The following is a 23,809-nucleotide window of genomic DNA, read 5'->3' as shown; positions in this document are numbered from 1 at the left end:
AATGATATGAGGCCGTCTTTATGGGAAATAGTTTTTTTTTCTGATGAATAAATTTGTTCTTCAAAAATATATATCCCTAATATACATCGAACATAGAAATAAATACATAAAATGTCGAATGGAATTTGACACTAACACTACAACCCAGTTCAGTCAGCTGGGTATTGCTGCTACCTTTTCTTGTTCTACCATGATTGAATACGTGTGTTATGGATTAAACGTCAAAGAAGGATGGCTTGCGTTGAACGCTAAACAATTTTGTTTATATTTACTGCATAAAACATGTTATACAGTTGATCGCGTTTATTTCTAAAAATGTAAAGTCATTAGTACAAATTACAATAACAAATATCATTGCTGATACTTACCGCAGTTTTTCACCTTCTCCTTTGACTGCAAAAAGACAAATACGAAGAATAATGGCATTGCAAATATCAAATGCCTTAATCAGATATTGTCAAAGAGAGAGAATGGAGGAAACTGCGATAACTATCAACATCACAAACAGAAAACATGATAAATCACAATGACGATCGATATCAATAGAATCGATCGCAAACACAATAAAAGCGCTTGGCGGCGACGTCAATAAAAAATAAATAAAATGTAAACATTTAATAAGTGCCGTTCTGGAACAACGTGTTTTGACTGAAGGTCATTTCTTCAGTATAATTAATTTTAGTTGTTGGCGTTTTTTATTGTTGGACTGCAGAATTTTACATCTTTGTGTTTATTTCAGCTTAACAGTGGTGGATATAAAATTCTTTAGTTCGACTCAAATTGTAGGGTAAACAGCTTTAGGGACATACAGCAAATTTCTCATTTTGTTTATTTTGTCCCGGTCCACACTAGCGTGAATTTCATTAAAAAATTTCATGAAATTAGGTGTTCTTAAATCGAATTCCCCACTACAGCAATTTTATGATTTTACTCTACTATGGACGTCGATCTAGAGACGCATAATTTCATATTAAAATTTCAATGAAATTACTGTAGTGTGGCCCGGGACTTTGCTAGATGGCTTTATTGACCTGTTTATCGATACAGAGTCGGCGAAAAAGGGAACTGATGAAGTTGTTTGGCGACAACTGAAACTATAGTATTCCCTACCCTTCGCCCGCAACTAATCAATTTCATATCCACTTTAAAATATTTTGTTGTTATTCAAACAATTGAATTACAACAAAATATGGACTTAAGCTGAAATAAACACAAAGATATAATTAATTTTATGTAAAGTTTTAGTTATGTTCCCCCTCTTTCCCCCAACGAATTTTTTTTAGAAGATAAGTAGTAGTCATAAGTATTTTCAAAATATCAGCTGCAAATTTCCGCAACTTTGGAACTTGTTCCCAAAATACTATGGGTACCTTTCAGAGTGTTTTTGTCATTTTTTTCAAATTTCACCTGCACATTTCAGCTTTTTAAGTATATAGAAGAGATACTGTGGGGTTCAGTTATATGAGGGATACGTCAAAATGTGGTCCTCAATGTAAAATTTGGAAAATTCAGCCAGTTTGATTGATTATTACTGCTAGAACCCTAAAATACCGAATATTGGGCGGTACCGATTTATGGGGACAACAAAGGGTCGACCTACATTAATCGACAATTTTCCGGGGAAGCCTACCTCCAGGAAAGATTTAGTGGCATTTGGGCCATTTCAAATTAATAGTTTATATAAAACCGTAAATCGGGCGGTACCATTATATGGGGACCCTATACAAAAGTGGACTCTATTCAAAACAATTTTGCAAGAAGGTTTTCTAACACTAGGGAATACCGATAGCCAAATTTTAGCCAATTTCATTGAAAGATGTGGTCAAGACCCCCTAAATGCCAGGAATCAGGGGGTACCGTTCTATGGGGGATATACCTAAAGTTGGACCTATGTTGAATTTTTTGTGATCCTGTGTTGCTAAACTAGAGAAGTCTCCCTTGTCCCGTATGGGATATTGTGGAACAATGTTTTTTTAAACTAGCCTTTACTGAAAATTTCGTATTGATATCTGCACAGGAAGTATTTTTGGCCACTCTTCCCATATAAGTTCGACCACAATGCAGTTGTGCGATTCTCTAACACATTTTTTTAATTTACCAACAAAAATCGGTAAAATTAAAACGGAAAATTATGAATGAAAAGTTCAAAAAAATGTTGACAACATTCTTGCTATTAGTAGAACTTTACGACTGCTTTTTATTCGTCGCCGAAATTATAAGCATTTTAGTCGTGTTCCTTTATGTGCCTGAGGCTACCAGTTTTTACCACTTTTTACCCGCAAAGTGTTCCCTTAAGGGCTGTTTACACCATCTATCAATGTCATATGAGCTGTCATTTCTTTCACCCATTCGACATTCTCTATGTTTGTCAAAATTGACGTCATCCATACAACTTTCAATTTGTGCGTTCATACCTACAAGTGTTATTTTCGTATGACATAACCTATAAATATAAAAACAGCTGTTTTTGTCATTGTTTACATTTATTGTTGAGTTGCAAATTTGCGCAAATTTTAATTTTGGTTAAAAGAAAATGAATATCTAGCATGTTTGTTGTGGTAGAATAGGTTTTTGGGGTTATAGAGGCATTTATGTTTTTGCCACAAAGCAATCATTTCCAAGACTGCTTCTTTCGACCAATCGATCTGAAAATTACATTATAAACACTCTTTGTTTACTTTTCTAAATATTTAAATATACATAACTTTCCATTTTCCTTTTTAAAAGATTTTGTTTTTCTTTTTTTGAGAATGCCAGAAAACAGCTGATAAATTTATGTTTACATACAAGAATGCCGTATCAAATAGAGCGCTCCCTAAATGAAAAATTTACATATGAGTTGCCAAATCATTTTGATAGATGAAAATTTTCATAGTGGTCACACTATGTGTACAACATTCGCAGGTAGAAAATTTGACATCTCATACGACATTGATAGATGGTGTAAACAACCCTTTACTCTTATGTTACACGCTAAAACTTTCATGCGATGCTGAGGCATCTACCCATGGTACAATTAGAAAGGTAGATGCCTCAGCCCAGCTGATCGAATCTAAAACGTCAAAAAATTATGAATTCGCCATGAAAAATCAAAACAAAAAACTTTATAGTCAAACCATGGTACAATTACTTAGGTAGATGCCTCAGCCCAGCTGATCGAATCTAAACCGTCAAAAAATTAGGAATTCGCTGTGAAAAATCAAAACAAAAAAACCATATGATTCGGTAAGGCCGCCATCAGACCATCTGCTTTTTCACATGTATGTTGTCACTTTGGGTATACTAATATACAGAACAGCTGATTCATACATGTGAAAAAGCAGATGGTCTGATGGCGACCTAAGTAAGAGATAGCATGTGTTCACTTCACATTACAAACACAAGCGATAAAAAGAGACAACAAGAAACCATTTGGCGACAATTTTGACAGTTTACATTACAAAAAAAGTTGCTTTGTTGTAGCAATTCGCCGATGTTTCTACCTAAGTAGTTGTACCATGAGACCATTAGGTAGATGCCTCAGCCCAGCTGATCGAATCTAAAACGTCAAAAAACTAGGAATTCGCCATGAAAAATCAAAACAAAAAACCATATGATTCGGTAAATAAGAGATAGCATGTGTTCACTTTATAGACAAACACATGTGATAAAAAGAGACAACAAGAGACCATTTGGCGAAAATTTTGACATTTTACATTACAAAAAATGTTGCTTTGTTGTAGCAATTCGCCGTTGTTTCTACCTATTTAATTGTACCATGCATGAGACAAACACAAGCGATAAAAAGAGACAACAAGAGACCATTTGGCGAAAATTTTGACAGTTTACATTACAAAAAAGTTGCTTTGTTGTAGCAATTCGCCGATGCATCTACCTTTCTTATTGTACCATGCATCTACCTAAGTAATTGTACCATGGATTAGGCCATAAGTGGGGTACACACGATCAGTTTTGACTGTCAGTTTTGCTCAAATAATCGGTTGCTTGCCAGTGTGGCCGTTCACTTTTATCAGTCATCAGGCAACCACAAAATATTTTGTGGTTGCTGGACGGTTGGACAGTTATCGATAATTCCGAAAAATCGACAGTCAAAACTGATCGTGTGTACCCCGCTATAAAAAGAAAAAAATTGTAATTAGCTGTTAGCTGTGGCCTACCTTTACTTTATTCTACCATGGGGAAATGTTACGCTGACTCTTCTGCACCATTGGTGATACATTAATGGGCCGATTCCGTACAGCGAGGCGAGTCGTGTCGCCTTGCCAAATGCAATTTTTCGATTCCGTATGGCAATATCGCCTGACGTCGTCAAATTTTGTCGCCAAAAAAATTAGCTGTCGCCGTACATTTTTACTAACGAATAAAAATAAAATGAAAAAAAAAAAATAAAAATAACTTGTTATCGACGATTATTTTCTATCGCTGTACGTAGTGCATTTTTTAAATTTTGTCACAGAGACGATAGACGACGCGACATGACTCGCCTCGCTGTACGGAATCGGCCCATAAAAGAAAAAGTCGATTTAAAGAAAATTATAAAGTCAGAACTAAATGCTTTTTTTTTTTTTTTTTTTGAAAAATACAAGGATTTTACACACCACCATTACAACCCGAGTCTCTATAGACGAGTTGGAACGTGTCTATTTTCTAGCTTTTTTGATTTTTATTTGGAAGAATTGATAATATTGGTTTATATTCTAATCTTCAATATATTTTTTTTCTAGGGGCGCAAATATTGAAGTACCCATAAACAGCCGTTTTGACTCCTTCATTGTCGATAATTTAGTCATTTATACAGAAATATTTGTGCATATCCTACCAAGATTTGAGAGATTAGATTTTACATCGCTGTATGCTTCATCGTTTTGTTAAGGTAATTCAGTATTTCTACAACTTTTCAAAACAAATGGTTTGTTCCAGAACTGCAAGAATCTAATAATTTTTACTATTTTTTCCGATAACATAAAGGAAAACTATCGTAGTACAAAATAGTAGCTTCTTGCAGGTTCTGGAACAGAGCAAAAATAAAATATAAATTTTATTAATACATTTTATTTATTTTATTCTTTATTGGCGTAATCGGAAATACATGGCCTAATGGTAAATGAAAGTTAAGCCCAAAATGCTTTTAGGTAGAAAAATTCCAACAGAGGTAATTGAATTAACAAACATGTCGGTTTTATGTTTTTATTGAAGTTCAAATAAAAGCTTAACGGATAATTCTAACAAACTAAAGACTTATTTTTGTATAGGCAAAATGCTTATACGGATTCCAATAACTCGTAAAAGATATGATTAACAAATAAAAAAGATAACTTCAATTCGATCTTATGTATGTGGACAAATGGTTAGCATTCTTAAAGATACTTTTCTTATCGCTATAATAATATATTATATATGTATGTTTTTGTATTTAATATATATGTATATACGTACAGAAGTATCAATTACAATTAAAATTAGTAGTGTCAAGTTTCTTGACATCACTTGAAACGCATTCACATTCACTAATGTATGTATATTTGTGTTGTATCTTGTCAAGCAGTTAGTAAGTATGATTGGATAGTGTATGAATTTATTTCACTTTATTTCACTCACTGAAATACCCATATCCACAAGTTCTTTGTTCGAAGACACATCATCCCACAAATTCATTCGCATCGTCTTGCTCGCTCTTAATTTCTGTACGATGGCTGACATCAGGTAATATGGCTTCTTCATTTATATTCGATTTCGACATAATTATAATTTTTGAACCTGTTACACCTGAGGCCCGGCTACGTGTAACTCGTTTCACTTCCATTGTTGTTGTTGTTATAGTTTCAGTACTAGCGTTCGTCGAGCCTGCAGAACGCATAGTGGTCAGAATAGAACCGTGTTGCTGTAGAATAAATTAAATAAGATAGATAGTGACTCACATTAAGATGAGAAAATGCGAAGAACTTACATGAGAACTAGGCTTGTTGGATCCATCTTGTTGTAAATTGTATGTCAACGCATTCAAATGCCCTTGGGTGGGCGTTGGTTGTTGCAAGGGGGGTGCTGTATAAAATATTTGTGGAGAGCCTTGTGCTGGTCGTTTGGAAGCCTTCCTTAAATCTGACACCGGCTTGCCTTCAGACTGCCTCAGAATTCCCTTGGAAGGCGTGGACGATGAGGTTGTCGAGTTTGGGGGAGTTACAACTTGCAATTGATATCCGATTATATTTTTCTCTGTATCGTAGATAGGCACTTTATGTTTTCTTATGTTGGGCACATTTACCGACACGCTGAGTTTTTTTGGTGGTGATGATTGCTGTTTCCTGATTGCAGTACTTTTATTAGTTTGGACTTGGATTCGATGGCTTGGCGCAGATATTGGTGCCGCTACCATGTTTGCAGCTGCTGACAATGGTGGCATTTGAATAGGCGGCAATTGATTATTCGCAGCCGGTGAATTAATGTCAGAAGTAAGATCGTGCGAAGACACAGAATTTATCTGCTTTAAATACTCCTCCATAAAAACTAAGCTCCATTCCAAGTTCTTGGAATAAAATTTGCCAGAACTTATGATATTTTCCATGATTTGGTGACGTTGCATAAAAGTAAGTTTGTCAAACGGTTGAGCTGCATTTTTAAGCATAATATCGAAACGTCGTAGGTTCGTCCGTAACAGATTTAAGTTCATATCATTTAACGAATCCAACCCCTTAGGCACAACTGATACGGATGCCTTTGGATTAGTTAATGTTTGCTGAAGTGACGGTCTTATTTTGGGCGTAATGGTTGTTGTGGATGGTAAGTATTTGGTAAGAGCGTTGAGAGTTGGTGACAAATGCGGTCCAGGTGATAAATGTGGTGGTCTCATCACCAATGGTGCGGTTGTTGGCGGGATCGTTGGTGGTAGTGGCAACTGTGGGTGAATTTGATTCATTCGGCCAGGTTCCTGTAACAAACCAGCTGCAGGCCTCACAACTGGTGGTGTTCCTGAAGGCATAGGTTGAGAATGTTGAGTTGTTATGCTACTCCTCAATTTCTCGGCTTTTCTCCGAATAAATTCAGGTATATTAGTGGAGTTGCTTTCCAATTCTGCCAGTGTTACAACTTTGGTCGTGAGAACAATACATTCTGGCAATTCCACAACTGGAGTTTGAACTTGAGAATGTATGCGTGTGGGATCTATTGCAGGCATAGGACCATCTAAGTTGGGACAGCAGTAATCAAGCAAGACATTACCATGATTGCGACTATACTTGGCTGGGTGTAAAAATGTGTACATTCTAGTTCCCTTTGCATCAATCAACGTTGGCGTTACACCAAAGGATGGGACACGAATGTTTGTCAATGGGTCGCCTGTTAATAATCGTATATCTGTAGGTAAGCTCGTATTTGAGAGAGCATTGGCTGCAGCCTGTGTTATGGAATGGGATCTGGCTAAGAGTGTGGATGTGTCTGGCAATATGCAGTCTTCCGTCCCTCCAGGCGTTTCGTCCAAAAATTCATGTTTAAGTTCTACTGGTATACCTTGTTCCACAGTGGGATTCCTAATTACACCTGGCTGGCTAGGCTGCAAACTGGCATTTCCGTTCTTTGCAGAACAAGTACTTGGTATGTTTTCAGTTCTAGTCTCCACAACGTGAGACGAGGGTAGAATGTGTGGTAAAATCGTTGGGGGACCTCCATCTTTAGTCGAGGGTAATTTTCGGTTCAATGTCTTGGTATTTTTTCCTGTCTTATTTTCGCTTACATCATAGCAGATTTGTGCATTTTCTTCAAGTTGGATGCTTTTACCAACTGCCTGCACACGAACCTCAGGTAAAATGTCATTTTGTTGCATCGAAGTGGGGAGTACATTTCCTAAAATTGGGTAAAGGCAATATTATAATGATGTAAGAATACACAAATATTTAGCGCCATAAATACCTTGTTTTGCTCTAATTCCACATCCTCTGTTCAGTACTGCTTGGGATGCATCCGCCTTTTTGAGATTACGCAAATAATTATTTACAACTCGTCGATTTATTCGGACCTTCAGTTTACGACACTTAATAGATTGTAAACCTATGGTGTTGAGCTTAGAATTGTTGCGTCTACAGGTGTTCGATGCATATTTGTTATTTGTGGGCGGGGGTTTGTTCACCTTATTTGCATTCTTAGGTTGTTCTTCTGGTGTTCCGTATTTTAGTGGTTCCAGTAAACTTGAATTCATGTTTATTATTTCTATTTCATCAATGAGCGCCTTTTCCGTTTCAATTGAAAGGATTGAGGCACTACAGATTGTGTCAAATCTCTGATCCTTGGGTGCAATTGGCTTTTTAAATTTAACATTTGATATTGATTGACAATTGTTGTGAGATTTTGGGGTATCGCGGGCTGTTTTACTTTTATTGGTTCCTGTAGTAGTGATTGTGTTAGGTTTATCAATAGTATTTTCTTTGGACGTTAGAGATTTTTCTGGCGCTGCCATTAAATCCGTCGTCGATTTATTTTTCTTGGAAGATACCCTTTGCCGCTTCACATGGTCGCTTCTGTTCAATAGGTCTTCTATACCACCATCCTTCATTTCTTTCGACATCGACTCAATTAGTTTATCAATTTCTGTTCTTTTGTTTTTGGCTTTATCGCCTTTGGTTGGACTGGCCGAAGAAGGTCTACTAACATCTATCTTTTGTTTAGTTCTAGAACTTTGCTGAACAGGGCCAATAGTACGTCTTTTCTTTCTAGACCGTTGGCTTGAACTTACATTTTGGTCTAAGATATCCACTTCGGAAATTGTAGTCCTGCCTTGATTTTGTTGCTTGTCATCAATTTGCGGCGTTTTACGTTCATTTTTCTTTAAAAGGCTGGGATTTTGGCTAATTTCACTTTCAAATTTGCATGCCGAACTTTTAGCTTCTATTTGCTTTTGAGAAATGACGTTATGTTTGCTACTTTCAATAGTTTTCTCTTCAGTTACCTCATTTTGATTGTTTTTGTCCATCCATTCGGCAAAAGACAACACTGACGAACGACTCGATTGGCTTTTATTCTTAGGCAATTTAAATCCTCTTTTGTCGGAATGGAATTTCTTTTCTGTAGATTTACCTTTATCGGCAAGCTTTGGCTTAAAAACATCAGTCCGATTTTTAACTGTGCTGGTCGATGGGGTTTCCGCAAGTAGTTCAGTTGTCACAGGTATATTTTTAAAATCCAATTGCGTTTCCGTGGTTGGATTTGCATCGGTTGACGGCAATGTATTCATCCCATCCATCGAAGAAGATTTTTCGGTGACCATATTTCGAATTCGAGCTATAGAAGGAAGTGTTAAATTAAAACAAATTAAGTATTATTATTAATTAAATAAATCTTGATCGAAATTGCGGATTGGCGGAATTATATGTTTAACAACTTACCGTTTCTGTCCGATTTAGTTCGCTTTGCTTGTGGAGTTTCAGGTTCATGAGCTGGTGAACGCAATCGTTTCTTAGTACCCTCTAAGCCTACAGACAGCTCAGACTTGTGACCTTAAAGAGAAAATAAAAATACCTGATGAAACGAACGAGTGAACGAATATTTTTCTATCTAACCTATTGCTGGTGATTCCAATGTACGCTTTCTCAATGATCTAACTTGTTCAACACATTCACTTTTTTCTTTTAAGGGAGAAAAGTCCTGCTTGTCTGGGTTCTCAGTGGTAGGGCTGAACTTTTCTTTTTGATTGTTGGGTAATGCATTCAACGCATTTGTGTCAATTCCATGTTCTTTGTTAGTAGTCGATTTGGGGTTGCTCTTTGCTGATAACGAATTATTTTTGGTGTTTTCAGTTCGCTTTGTGGAGTTGTAGAGTTCTTCTTCTGCACGTTCCAAGGATGTTCCATTCTTTTCGAAATTACCTTCTGGTATTTTTAACTTTTGTTTGTCACCTCTATCTTCCTCAGAACTCTCCACTGAACTCGATTGTAAATGAAGAGCAGGCAAGTGGTGCTGGACATTTTCATTAGTAATACTTTGTTTCGTAGTTGATTTAGGCTTTTTGGGCGATACGCTTATGGACACGGTAAGATCAGCAGATTGTTCTTTCAAATGTTTTTCATGGTCTGCCATTGCTAGCATTGTTTTCTTTATTTTCTTAGTCTTATCATGAATTGGTGAATCAACATTACCGGTAACCGGAATATTTTTTGAAGCATCCACCTCCTGAATTTCACTCCTCGTCTTCTTTGAGTCTTCAATTTTTTCGACTTTCGACTCGTTTGCCATACGCCCTCTTCTGGAATTGCAATGTTTTGGATTCTCAGCAGTTTGGTCAACATGTTCTTTTATGCAGGGCTCCGACACATTATGTGAAGAATTTGCAATTTTCGATGATTCCCCTACTTGAAGTTCTTTTGCCATCAACTCATCGCGCTCAGATGTAACATTTCCGCCCTTTTTCTTATTTCTTGGTGAACATTTTATCAAATTATCATTATTGTTTTCACTTGCCTTGTCGGTTTTACCTAATTGGGGGGATATGGTTGGTTTTTCGATACTCTGCTGTTTTGTACCTCTAGTTTTACGAATAATTCGCTTCGGATCCTCTGTATTGGTGGAGTCTTCTTTCAAATCTTCGTCAATTTTTTCTGGAACAATTTTACGGCCCACGTATTCTAAAGCATCCTTCACAATTTTGTTGCCTTGTGATTGATGTTTTTCTATGTCACCTTCTGATATTGTCTCGAAATCGACCACTTTATTAAGCCTTGTGTGAATAGACGTACTTTCGGTTTTCTTTTCTGGTCTGGTTGTGCGACCTGGAGATTTTTCTTCCACTTTGCTACTTCCCATTTTAGTGGTATTTAGTTGTTCTTTGTTTGACGATTGTTCTTTTGGATGTTGATTAGTTTCAATCCTCTTGGTTTTATCGGCATTTATGTGTTCTTCCTCTTTCCCTAAGCTATGTTGATCGACATTTAGTTGTTCTTTATTTGACGATAGTTCCTTAGGATGCTGATTAGTTTCAATCCGCTTGGTTTTCTTTGCATCTTTCTCTATGTTGCGTTGATCATCTTTAGTCGTGGTTGACTTTAATTCAAAATTTTTCTTTGTATTACTTTCAGGTCTATTTTCATTTTCCGGCACTTTCTTCGTCTGGTCTGATTTATCATTGGTTTTATTGTTATTTCCAGTTTTCACAATATCTTTCGGCTCCTTATATTTCTCAGTAATTGCTGAATCTGCTTTGTTGCTTTTGCTTTGCACCGCCGTCGCTAATTGCTTACTGGGCATTCCCTTTCCAATTGACTTCTTTTCAGAAGATTTGCTTGATTCAAGATCTTTGTTTACATCCCTGGGAGTTTCTTCAAAATTTGTTTTATCCCCTTCAAGCTTTCCTAAACGTGTGCAAATATTTTTTTCTACTTTGTTCCCCTCGTCGTCTAGAATTATTTCAGATCCCTTCGCGTTTTTTTGTTTTGATTCTTCATTTTGGTCCACATTACTCTTAGAAACAACGGCTGTTTGCGCCTTTGTTCCTTCATTCAATTGGACAGAATCAACATCCTGTTTCTTGTCACACGATTTGTTTTCATTGTTTTCTATCGTCTTTACATTTTCTTGTAGGGATTGTTTATGATTTGTCTTTGAAGAGTCAGCTTTAATTGAATTTGTGGTTTTGTTTGGCTTCTCAATTCTTGGCTGATCAATGATTTCTTTGCTTCCAGATACGTCCTTGTTTCCTAACGTTTTTTGTACGTTCTCTTGTTGAGATTGTATAGGAATTGTCTTGGAGGAATCAGCTTTAATTGCATTTGCATTTGCCTTCTCATCCCTTTGCTGATCAATGATTGGTTTACTACCAGATTCATCATGTTTGCTTGTGTCATTCTTTTGTTCTCTATCTCTGTGGACAAGGTCAGATTTCCGTGAACTCGGAAGATTTTTCGCGCTAGTCTTATCGAAGGCTGTAGCTCTGTCTTTGCTTTTACTATCATTATCTATTTTGGTGGTTCCCTCTGTTGTGCAAACATTTCTAACCTTTCTATGAACAAATGGATTCCTAATAATATTTTTAGCCACTTCCTGCGTAACTTTGGATTGTGATATTTTAATGGATTCATGCGATACCATTTCCTTTTTAGTTTCTGGTTTGTCTTGTAGTTTCTTGGGACAATCCTGTTCTTTAGGTCGAATGTCCATTCGAGATGCTTTTGGCTTTTCTAAAGTATCTTTAATATTAACTTCGGCAAATCCCTGAAATTCTCGTTCATCCAAATCATTGTCCGATTCGATGTCTGATACTATCTTGTTTGAAGATTTTCCTTGAGTGGGCAATGCATTCGCATTACTAGATTTGTCGATTTGTAATACATTTTCGGTTGAAATTGATGTATTTGCTTGTTGTTTTTCAGCTGTTTCGGTAATGGAAATGTCAACTGACTTTTCGACAATATTTGATGAACTGAATTGGCCATTGTTATCATGGATAGCCTCATTGGTTTTTTCTTCTACCGATGTAGACTTTTCAGTAGTTTCTTCTACTGAAATTTCCATTTCGGCACCAACCTCCTGATTCGCCATTGTTTCATGCTTATTCCTCATGGCTTCTGCATATGACTCTTCTAGCATTTCATTCACTACTGATAAATATGAATCCTGGGATTCCCCAGAATCTGTATCTCTAGAATTCTGAGAACATCCTGTCATTGATGTATCAGTTTTGGAAGAATCTAAAAAACACACAGAAATCATATATAAAACAAATAAGTCTATGTTGCATTACGTTCCAACCTTTTGATGCTTTACTTTTGCTTTCCTGTTCGTTTATGAGTTGCAATAACTTTGGCTTTCCTTCCTTCTTCATTAGGTTTTTAATAATCTCATGATTGGCCATAATTTTTGGAGAAGATTTTTCTTTTGACGAGCCTTGTACGTTTTGTTCGTCTCTGTCTTCTGAAACAACAGGCGATGGGGTAGAACCGCGCAGAAAATCTGTTTTTGGAAACGTACATTTCAAACATTCGCAGATATTATCTTCATGTGATTTTTTCAGAGTGTACCAAACTTACCAAATTTAGAACGTGATCCACTGGAATCATTCGATATATCAATTATTTGGGAACTGCTTGATTCGTCGTCTATATTTTCGATGTGACTTGTAAAGTCATAATCGTCATCATCGAATTCACTTATGCTGTTGTACGTTTCTCCCGTTATATCAGATACGGATGAAAGATTAGCTGATTCAGTGGATGAAACTTCGTCCAAATCTGGAAATAAAGTGTGATGCTTAGTGTACAGATCGTCAGCGTTCGCGAGATTCTAATTTTAAATACTTAGTGGGTCTTCAGCGGGATCGCTGGTTATAATTTTTTCAGGCTTTACAATTGTTGCTGGACGGTGTTTTATGATTGGCGTCTTTGATACAATCGATTTCTTCAAAACTTTCGATGTTGATGGTAAGGGTCCTCTGCTGGGAAAAGTTGTTAATCTTGGCTTTGATTTGTCCGAAACAAGTGAAACCGATCCGATTTTTTCTTTACCAACATTAAGTTTCTTTGGAATCGTTTTTTTAGTTGTTGTCGTTGCTGTCCTTCCTTTTGGTTCTATCTTTGGAGCATTAACCAACTTTGACTTTGAGGATGCTAAGTGCAAATAATGTGAAAATTATTGTCTTTGTTATTTTTTTAAAAGGGATTTTTTTTAAACTTACTATTTTTTTCTGTATTTACAGTATTTTTTATAAGATTTACTTCACTTTTATTGATTTCGTATTCTTTCGCCACTTGCTCCCCTACATCGAGAAAATACATACATATATTTATATATTCAGTTTATAATTATAATAATATATGTACCTAAATCGTTTAACAATTCTAAAGAGTCCAATGAAGTTCTCAATTCACACTTTTGGGTTGTCTTAGGCAACTCTAAAAAAAATTAAATATACTGTTTAAATACAGCGTCCACTGTTTCATACGAAAACATGAACAAGAAAAATTGACGAAAACATGAACAAATTTCCTTTACCGACAGTTTGAATTTTTTTAAATCGTGAGTTTATCTTAATAGCCGGCTTTGGCCGGGATTTTAATACCTTCTCCTATGGACAGGTGCAAATCTCGGGAACGGGAACACAATTTTTTTTTAATTTATAATTATTTTCTAAGTAGCCGGCCATTAAACTATGGAATTTTCGGAACTTCAGAGACCCATATCTCGGGAAGTATTCTTTTCCCCAGAAAGTGTTATACGTCGTTGGAATCAGGACGGAAAGCACTATCTGTGGTAAATTCTTATTAATTTAATGCATACTGCCGGTAAAGGAAAGATATGCCAAAACATGAAACCGTGTACACTAGTTTCTTGAAATTATGCGTTTTTCCTAAAGGCTATGAAATCATAACGTGAAAGTAAATTTCTGCCTCCTAAATATCAATGAAGTTTGCCTACCACTTTTAGACACTTGTTCCTCGTTATCGTCGTCCGAGTTGTCATCAAACAAACAATTGAATATATCTTGGTCTAATGATGATGAGGAACCTTCATCGTCTAGATTTTCGTTAGTTTTGGTTGTCTTTAAGGCTTCAGCAGCTCCTGGGTTAATAGCTGTAATATAAGACCATTCACATTGTAATGTAAATCAATGTTTTGCTGTGAGAAGGCAATGCTTTGTTGAGCAGGATTTATTTATGATTTATCTACCTGTATTACGAATTACAATATCTTCATACTCTTCCAAGTACTCTATTTCTTCCATTTTCATTTAACACCAGACAACGTATCCAAGCATTTTGCGAATAGTTTATGCGTTTCTTAAGTTCTTCAAGGTGTACTATACGCATAACAGAGATCGGAAAGATTCTATTAATTTTTTTAAATCAAAATTTCTTAATTATTTTTGCTGTTTGCAAAAAGCAAAAGCAGGGCAAAACACAAGCGTCTCCGATACCGATTAACTAGGGATCACAAATTCGTACAAACCTTCTAATATGAATGACAGTTTTGCTCTTGCAAAGTACGCCGCAATTTTACGTCATACCATGGTACAATAAGAAAGGTAGATGCATCGGCGAATTGCTACAACAAAGCAACTTTTTTTGTAATGTAAACTGTCAAAATTTTCGCCAAATGGTCTCTTGTTGTCTCTTTTTATCGCTTGTGTTTGTCTCATGCATGGTACAATTAAATAGGTAGAAACAACGGCGAATTGCTACAACAAAGCAACTTTTTTTGTAATGTAAAATGTCAAAATTTTCGCCAAATGGTCTCTTGTTGTCTCTTTTTATCACATGTGTTTGTCTATAAAGTGAACACATGCTATCTCTTATTTACCGAATCATATGGTTTTTTGTTTTGATTTTTCATGGCGAATTCCTAGTTTTTTGACGTTTTAGATTCGATCAGCTGGGCTGAGGCATCTACCTAAAGGGTTGTTTACACCATCTATCAATGTCGTATGAGATGTCAAATTTTCTACCTGCGAATGTTGTACACATAGTGTGACCACTATGAAAATTTTCATCTATCAAAATGATTTGGCAACTCATATGTAAATTTTTCATTTAGGGAGCGCTCTATTTGATACGGCATACTCGTATGTAAACATAAATTTATCAGCTGTTTTCTGGCATTCTCAAAAAAAAAATGAAAAACAAAATCTTTTAAAAAAGAAAATGGAAAGTTATGTATATTTAAGTATTTAGAAAAGTAAATAAAGGGTGTTTATTCTGTTATTTTCAGATCGATTGGTCGATAGGAGCAGTGTTGGAAATTATTGCTTTGTGGCAAAACATGAATGCCTCTATAACCCCAAAAACCTATTCTACCAAAACAAACATGCTAGATATTAATTTTCCTTCAACCAAAATTAAAAATTTGCGCAAATTTGTAACTCAACAATAAATGTAAACAATGACAAAAACAGCTGTTTTTATATTTATAGGTTATGTCATACGAAAATAACACTTGTAGGTATGAACGCACAAATTGAAAGTTGTATGGATGACGTCAATTTTGACAAACATAGAGAATATCCAATGGGTGAAAGAAATGACAGCTCATATGACATTGATAGATGGTGTAAACAGCCCTTAAGTAATTGTACCATGGTCTCATGGTACAACTACTTAGGTAGAAACATCGGCGAATTGCTACAACAAAGCAACTTTTTTTGTAATGTAAACTGTCAAACATGGCACAATTAGGAAGGTAGATGCATCAGCCCAGCTGATCGAATCTAAAACGTCAAAAAACTAGGAATTCGCCATGAAAAATCAAAACAAATAACCATATGATTGGGTAAGTAAGAGATAGCATGTCATCACTTTAAAGACAAACACAAGCGATAAAAGGAGACAACAAGAGACCATTCGGCGAAAATTTTGACAGTTTACATTACAAAAAAAGTTGCTTTGTTGTAGCAATTCGCCGATGCATCTACCTTCCTAATTGTATCATGCTGTCAAAATTTTCGCCAAATGGTTTCTTGTTGTCTCTTTTTATCGCTTGTGTTTGTAATGTGAAGTGAACACATGCTATCTCTTACTTACCGAATCATATGGTTTTTTTTGTTTTGATTTTTCACAGCGAATTCCTAGTTTTTTGACGGTTTAGATTCGATCAGCTGGGCTGAGGCATCTACCTAAGTAATTGTACCATGGTTTGTCTATAAAGTTTTTTGTTTTGATTTTTCATGGCGAATTCATAATTTTTTGACGTTTTCTAATTGTACCATGCGTCATACGCGAGAATTTTTAAATTAATGGTCTGTTCCTTTACGTTTGAAAATGGTAAAACCGGCAAAAGTAGTAGAAGTTGTAAACTGCTCCCATATGAATTGTATTGTGTCTGAAGTAAATGAACGCTTTTCGAGTAAAAAGTGGTAAAACTTGAAGATTCTTGCGCGTAAAGGAACAGAGCTTAAATCACGCTAGTGTGGAGCGGGATTAATAGCTGGTTTACATTTGGTATCGTTTCGTGATTTCGTAGGCGTTTCGTGATTTCGCGCGAAATCAAGCCAAATTCACCATAGCTTTGTTCCTTTACTTTTTTAATGGTAAGGGTGGTAAAAGAGAAAAGTGTCAAAATTGCTCTCTCATGAACATTTTTAACAGAAAAGTAAAGGAACGGAAAAATTGTAGATCTGGCAGCAATGTCAAAAAGAAACATAAAAATCAATGTTCGTCTTTTATTTCACAGTTTTTAATTTAGTTTTGTCAGCGTTCGACTTTTTCTTCCGTTTTTCGTCCATTTTCTTTTTCATTGTCAAACAAAAGTCGAAAAATCAGTTCTGCCATTTTTTACCTGCAGATTTTGCTGGTAGCCTCTGGTAGCAGAGAAAGCCATTTTCACTCTCTCTTCACTCTCACTCTCTTAAAAATTGCTTCCAGTTTTGCCACTTTTCGGGGTTAAGGAACGCTTTGCAGGTTAAAAATGGTAACAAATGGTAAAAATGGTAACCTCAGGTAAGTAAAGGAACACAGCTCATGATTTCACATCATGCATGGCACAATAATAAGGTACAGCGCCAAAAACAGCTGATTTTCATACCAGTTGTCAAAATGCATTATTGTGAATAAAATCACATACAAAATGTAAACAAGCAATTCACAGTAATTCATTATTGAGATCAAATTTGACGTTTGGTATGATTTGATGTAATTATGGTGGAATAAGAAGGTGTTACATGAAATCATACCAAACGTAAAATGTGGTCACAATAATGCATTACTGTGAATTGCTTGTTTACATTTTGTATGTGATTTTATTCACAATAATGCATTTTGACAACTGGTATGAAGATCAGCTGTTTTTGCCGCTTAGAATTATTGTAAAGTTGATTAATAAACATGGCACAATTATACTATGTTTACATTTACGAAATCCACTCTATTTCAACTGTCAATTCCTTTGCGTATACGTCAAATGAAAACTCATCTGAATTGGATTGGATTTCATTTGACGTTTGAGCAATGGAATTGACAGTTGAAATCGAGTGGATTTCGTAAATGTGAACATATTATTAGCCAGGTAGTGGCATCGTAAAATTTTGAATATGTTATGTCAAAACTTTCTTTATGTTTGTTCCAGAACGGCACTTATTAAATGTTTACATATTATTTATTTTTTATTGACGTTGCCGCCAAGCGCTTTTATTGTGTTTGCGATCGATTCTATTGATATCGATCGTCATTGTGATTTATCATGTTTCTGTTTGTGATGTTGATAGTTATCGCAGTTTCCTCCATTCTCTCTCTTTGACAATTTCTGATTAGGGCATTTGATAATTGCAATGCCATTATTCTTCGTATTTGTCTTTTTGCAGTCAAAGGAGAACGTGAAAAACTGCGGTAAGTATCAGCAAGGTTTTTTGTTATTGTAATTTGTACTAATGACTTTACATTTTTAGAAATAAACGCGCATGCTACTGTATGAAGATTTTATGCAGTACATTTAAACAAAATTGTTTTGCGTTAACCGCAAGCCTCCTGCTTTGACGTTATACTTAATCCATAACAATGTTGTTGGGGAAATTACAACAAAAAGAATTTTTCTATAAAGGGATTTGACTTTTCATATTCGAACAGCTGGTGTGGTACCACTACCTGGGTAATTGCGCCATGTTAATAAATAAACATGAGCTGTGTTCCAGAACTAAAAAGTTTTTAAAATTTTTACGACTTTTACACATTTTACTCGAAAAAGCGTTCCCGTACACAAAAAAGTTGTAAAATGTTCACTTCTCTTTAAACAAAAATGGCGCTGAATGACGCTCTCATTAAACACTTTTTACACGACAAATTTGGGCGAGTAAAAAAATAGTAACATGGTTGCCGGCGTCTGATTGGCTGATGCGCCGACTTTGTTATTTGTTCCAGTTTTTTGACGTATTTTCCATTTTTCCGTTCCCGAACTATTTCAAAAAACGTGTGTGTGAGAACAAATTTTTTGCAGTTCTCTCTTTTACGAGTTTTACCATTAAAAGTACGGGAACGAAGCTATGCTGTAATTCGTTTTATATATGTTCTGTTCCAGTACTCAAGAATCTACTAATTTTTACTATTTTTTTCCGATAAAATAAAGGAAAAAATGTTATCGTAGTAAAAAATAGTAGCTTCTTGTAGGTTCTGGAACAGAGCAATAAACATGGGCTTATGCTTGGTTTACATTTGCGAAATCCACTCGATTTCAACCGTCAATTCCATTGCTTAAACGTCAAATGAAATCCAATGGATTTCAGATGAGTTTTCATTTGACGTATACGCAAAGGAATTGACAGTTGAAATCGAGTGGATTTCGTAAATGTAAACCAATCATTACTTTGCCATAAATGAACACTTATGGTCTGTTCCAGTACTGCAAGAATCTACTAATTTTTACTATTTATTTCGATAACATAAAGGAAAAAATTGTATCGTGGTTAAAAATAGTAGCTTCTTGCAGATTCTGGAACAGAGCATTTATATGTCCCGGGCCACACTAGAATAATTTCACTGAAATTTTAACATGAAATTATGAGTCTCTAGATTGAGTTCCATAGTAGAGTAAAATCATGAAATTGCTGTAATGGGGAATTCGGCCTAAGAACACCTAATTTCATGAAATTTTTTAATGAAATTTACTCTAGTGTGGACCGGGACTATGCAATTTGTTGCAATTTCGGTTTGGGCAATACATACAAACTGTACTTTATTTATTATGCTTTTGTTCCGATCGTTCTTTTGACGAAATAATTTCATTGAACTAGTTCGTTCCCGAACTACACAACTCTAGTCGACTAACCTATTAGTCCCGGTCCACACTAGCGTGAATTTCATAAAAAAAATTCATGAAATTATCGAATTCCCCACTACAGCAATTTTATGATTTTACTCTAATATGGACGTCGATCTAGAGACGCATAATTTCATATCAAAATTTCAATGAAACTACTGTAGTGTGGCCCGGGACTTAAGGCCTGCGTACATTAGCTGCCTTGCCTGATTGCCTTGCTTTCCTGCTTCATTTCTGACATAATAAAAATAAAAGAATAAAGAAGGCCGAGCAAATTTCGAACTGGGTTGCCCTTTTCTTTTTTATTCTTTTATCAGAAGCAAGCAGGCAATGCAGCTTACTCTAAAGCCACACGCTGAAACTTTCATACGAAACTTTCCCATTATTTCGGCGTTCATAGATCGAGTTCCATACTAAAGTAATTTTATGAAATTACTGTTTTGGGGAACTCGACCTAAGAACGCCAAAATAATAGAAAAGTTTCGTATGAAAGTTTCAGAGTTTTTTGACATACTTTTCAATCTATAGATCCCTACGTAGTTTGCCATACTTTTCAATCTATAGTTCCCCATATATTTTGCCATAACTTTCAATCTATAGATCCCTAGTTATTTTGACATAATTAGATCATAGCTCTGTTCCTTTACGTGCAAGAATCTTCAAGTTTTACAACTTTTTACTCGAAAAGCGTTCCTTTACTTCAGACACCATACAATTCATATGGAAGCAGATTACAACTTTTGCTACTTTTGCCGGTTTTACCACTTTCAAAAGTAAAGGAACAGACCACATATGTTTTTGGTGCTTTTCTATAACTTCGATAATATCGATATAAAAAACTATTCATCGATATTGGCGTAAAAAATTAAGTATCGATAATATCGATATTCCCACCGATGGTTTGCCAGCTCTACTACCTATTCAATTTCACGTGTAGCTTCTGTTTTTGCTCTATAACTTTCAAATAAATGACTGTAATTAAAAATATGGATTTGATTACTACCATAGAGGATGATGCAGAGGTCGAGAATTTATCCGAAGACTCAGATGCTGAAGTTGAGGTGAGCATTGTATTTGCTAAGAAAAACAACGGAAATATATTCACCTTTTTAATTTCAGTATCAACCAACAAAACTCAAACAGAGAAAAATTACTGAATTCGAAAAGGGTTTCGAGTTCGTGTCGTCCGTAAAGGAATATAATAAAGACACTTGGGATGATTTGATGAAATATGTTAAACGCAAAGCACGCACGAAGACCGATGATAAAATTGCTGAACGTTTAAGGAAACGTGGTGATGGGGATGGTGGTCATGATGCAAGCAAAGATGATGATAGCGATGAAGAACTTGACATTTCCGAAGACGAACTGAAGCACGACAACCTACGCTTAAGGGAGAAAAAACAAATAAAGAAAAAGAAGAAGCGTGTGGGAAGTGATGAGGAAGATAGCGATAATGAGGACGAGAAAATGCAATTTGAGGAAGCGATTGATTCAAATGAAGCCATCACATCATTTTACCAGATGAATCTTTCCAGACCACTAATGAGGGCTATTGGAGTTTTGGGTTATATATATCCAACACCCATTCAAGCCTCAACCATACCTGTAGCCCTACTGGGTCGAGACATTTGTGGTTGTGCTGCAACCGGAACAGGCAAAACTGCGGCCTACATGTTGCCCACGTTGGAACGACTGTTATATCGTCCAATGAATAACAAGACCGTTACTAGGGTTCTTGTATTAGTGCCAACGCGTGAATTAGGTGCCCAGGTTTACCAGGTGACGAAGCAGCTCTGTCAGTTTACAAATATAGATGCTGGGTTAGCTATTGGTGGTTTAGATGTCAAAGCTCAGGAAATCGTTTTGAGACAGAACCCAGATATAGTAATAGCCACACCAGGTCGTTTGATTGATCACATAAAGAACACCCCAAGTTTTACTTTGGATTCCATTGAGGTGAGTAAAATCGTGGAATATGTTCACAGCATTAAAGGCAACATTAATATAGATGATGAGGTTCAATCCTTGCGCTCCTAGATATAATACTGAGGAAAACAATGGTGATACGTACGTTGCTATGTATCCTGATAGAAATATCTAAATTGTTGATAGTCCCATTCTGATTTACAATCGCGCTAATACGTTTGTGCTTGTTATAGGTACTTATACTTGATGAGGCTGATCGAATGTTGGATGAATATTTCGCAGAACAGATGAAGGAAATTATCAATTCATGTTCGAAAACAAGACAAACGATGCTGTTTTCCGCAACAATGAGTGAAAAGGTAAAGGATTTGGCCGCTGTCTCGTTAAACAAGCCAGTGAAGGTTTTCGTTAATAACAACCAACAAGTAGCTTTTAATTTGCGCCAAGAATTCATACGGATTCGTGAAGACAAAGAAGGCGACCGTGAACCTATTCTGGCCAGTTTGATATGCCGCACATTTCACGACCATTGCATGGTTTTTGTGCAGACGAAAAAACAGGCCCATAGACTTCATATATTGTTGGGCCTGCTCGGTATAAGAGCTGGTGAACTTCATGGCAATTTGACACAACAACAACGTTTGGAATCACTAAAGAAGTTCAAAGATGAGCAAATAGATATACTTATTGCTACCGATGTAGCCGCAAGAGGTCTGGATATTGTTGGTGTTAAGACCGTCATCAACTTTGTAATGCCAATAACTACAGAACATTACATTCATCGAGTCGGTAGAACTGCTCGCGCTGGCAGGGCTGGTATTTCAGTTTCTTTGGCTGGTGAGAAAGAAAGGAAAATCGTTAAGGACATAATAAAGAATGCCGAGGGATCCATTAAAAATCGTATTATACCACCCGAGATCATTGAAAAATATAGAAAAAAATTAATTGCTTTGGAACCAGAGATACGTAAGTTTGTGTGCACTTTACATACATTTTAGTATAAATGAAAAAGTTCTTTCCCATTTTAGAAAATATCTTGGATGAAGAGCAAGCTGAGCGTCAACTTGCCAAAATGGAGCAACAATTGTCAAAAACTGAACGAAAGTTACTGGGCAATTCCAATGCTGAACATAGAGATTGGTTCCAAACAAAGAAACAACGCGAAGAGGAGAAAGAACGTTTAGCTTTAGATTCCAAGGAAAAGAAATCTGAAACTCCAAAGAAGAAACAAAAACGTGAGTATGGAGGCGATGGTGAAGATGGACCTCCCGTTAAGGAATTAGCTGCCAAAAAGAAAAAGAAGGAGGAACCAAAAAAGAAAACTCCTGAACAACTAGCTAAGGAAAGGGCAATGAAAGAAATTGAGAAGGTATCGTTAGTGAGGGCGAAAATAACGAAAATGCGTAAACGTCCTGGTAAACTGAGTGCAGTATCTGACACTACAGCCAACAAGAATAGCTCATCAAATAGCTCCAACAAGCGTGGTGGCAATCAATCAGCATTTACCAACGATTTAACTGATATCAGTCGTAGTGGTGCACTACGTCTAAGATCGGAAGCGAATCGCCATAAGAAAATGAGTAAAATTACAGCCAAGAAAAAAACTAGCAATGTCAAATTAATTAACAAGGCTGGCAAAAATAAGTTTAATAAGGGAAAAAGCTTTGGAGCGCCTCGCTTTACAAAGAAGGACAAAGGCAAGAAAAAGTAGGTTATATCATCTAGGTTATAATTCATTTACATATGTTATATGTACACTATTGAATGTGAAATAAAACTTTTATATACAAATTAATACGAAGTTGTTTGTTAGTGGTTGTAAGTCGAGGTTTGGTTCTTTTCAAGGCGAATTTAACAAGGTGATCCAATAGTTGAGGTTAGGTTGTAGTCTTCATTTGCTGTCAAATTTTTTTTACGCGAAATATCCACAAATGTTAGAAGAAAACGATAAAATATTATTCGCGAAGCTTAAACAAAGATGTTGTACACAGATATTTTTTATAGAAGCGAAATATTTGTTATTTATTTTTGATTAAAAATATGTTTTGACAGCAAATGAAGACATAGGTTAGGGATACGTAAAAGCGATTTCGGTTAATCGATTAATCGGTTATTAGCCTTAAAATTTCTAACCCTGCGTTTATACATGACAGGACAGTTGAGTACATGT

General features: G+C 35.9%; 2 protein-coding genes across 5 annotated transcripts; one reads left to right on the top strand and one right to left on the bottom strand.

The window, feature by feature from the left end:
- Positions 1–5,045: 5,045 nt before the first annotated feature.
- Positions 5,046–14,937, bottom strand: Su(var)2-HP2. 3 transcript variants are annotated; one of them, XM_073955009.1, is made up of 13 exons: positions 14,641–14,937; positions 14,389–14,544; positions 13,794–13,865; positions 13,649–13,729; positions 13,272–13,580; positions 13,005–13,205; positions 12,727–12,927; positions 9,546–12,665; positions 9,372–9,482; positions 8,936–9,267; positions 7,903–8,881; positions 5,948–7,836; positions 5,046–5,881 (listed from the first exon to the last, which is right to left on the bottom strand). In XM_073955009.1, exons 1-13 carry the CDS (start codon positions 14,699–14,701, stop codon positions 5,639–5,641), a joined length of 7,755 nt encoding a protein of 2,584 aa, XP_073811110.1. In that variant the 5' UTR covers positions 14,702–14,937; the 3' UTR covers positions 5,046–5,638. The 3 variants fall into 3 exon arrangements, with proteins under 3 accessions (XP_073811110.1, XP_073811108.1, XP_073811109.1); XM_073955007.1 differs by having other exon boundaries at positions 7,903–9,267; XM_073955008.1 differs by having other exon boundaries at positions 7,903–9,267; positions 12,742–12,927.
- Positions 5,609–23,434, top strand: Rs1 (Dead-box helicase Rs1). 2 transcript variants are annotated; one of them, XM_073955043.1, is made up of 5 exons: positions 5,609–5,703; positions 20,648–20,771; positions 20,830–21,669; positions 21,873–22,605; positions 22,668–23,434. In XM_073955043.1, exons 2-5 carry the CDS (start codon positions 20,679–20,681, stop codon positions 23,348–23,350), a joined length of 2,349 nt encoding a protein of 782 aa, XP_073811144.1. In that variant the 5' UTR covers positions 5,609–5,703; positions 20,648–20,678; the 3' UTR covers positions 23,351–23,434. The 2 variants fall into 2 exon arrangements, with proteins under 2 accessions (XP_073811144.1, XP_073811142.1); XM_073955041.1 differs by lacking the exon at positions 5,609–5,703 and having other exon boundaries at positions 20,629–20,771.
- The last annotated feature ends 375 nt before the right edge of the window (positions 23,435–23,809 follow it).

Source organism: Musca autumnalis, unplaced genomic scaffold (genome assembly GCF_047663935.1).
Source record: "Musca autumnalis isolate F117 unplaced genomic scaffold, ASM4766393v1 scaffold_5, whole genome shotgun sequence".
NCBI classification, from domain to species: Eukaryota; Metazoa; Arthropoda; class Insecta; order Diptera; family Muscidae; genus Musca; species Musca autumnalis.
The sequence above is the reverse complement of the archived record's forward strand: the minus strand, read 5'-3'. Positions and strand labels throughout refer to the sequence as shown.

What these genes read in the sequence shown, in the direction of transcription:
- Rs1 (XM_073955043.1), top strand. Translation starts at nt 20,679, where the DNA reads ATGACTGTAATTAAAAATATGGATTTGATTACTACCATAGAGGATGAT. An exon ending in ACTCAGATGCTGAAGTTGAG is followed by an intron (nt 20,772 to 20,829) that starts GTGAGCATTGTA and finishes TTTTAATTTCAG; the next exon opens with TATCAACCAACAAAACTCAA. An exon ending in TGCTTTGGAACCAGAGATAC is followed by an intron (nt 22,606 to 22,667) that starts GTAAGTTTGTGT and finishes TTCCCATTTTAG; the next exon opens with AAAATATCTTGGATGAAGAG.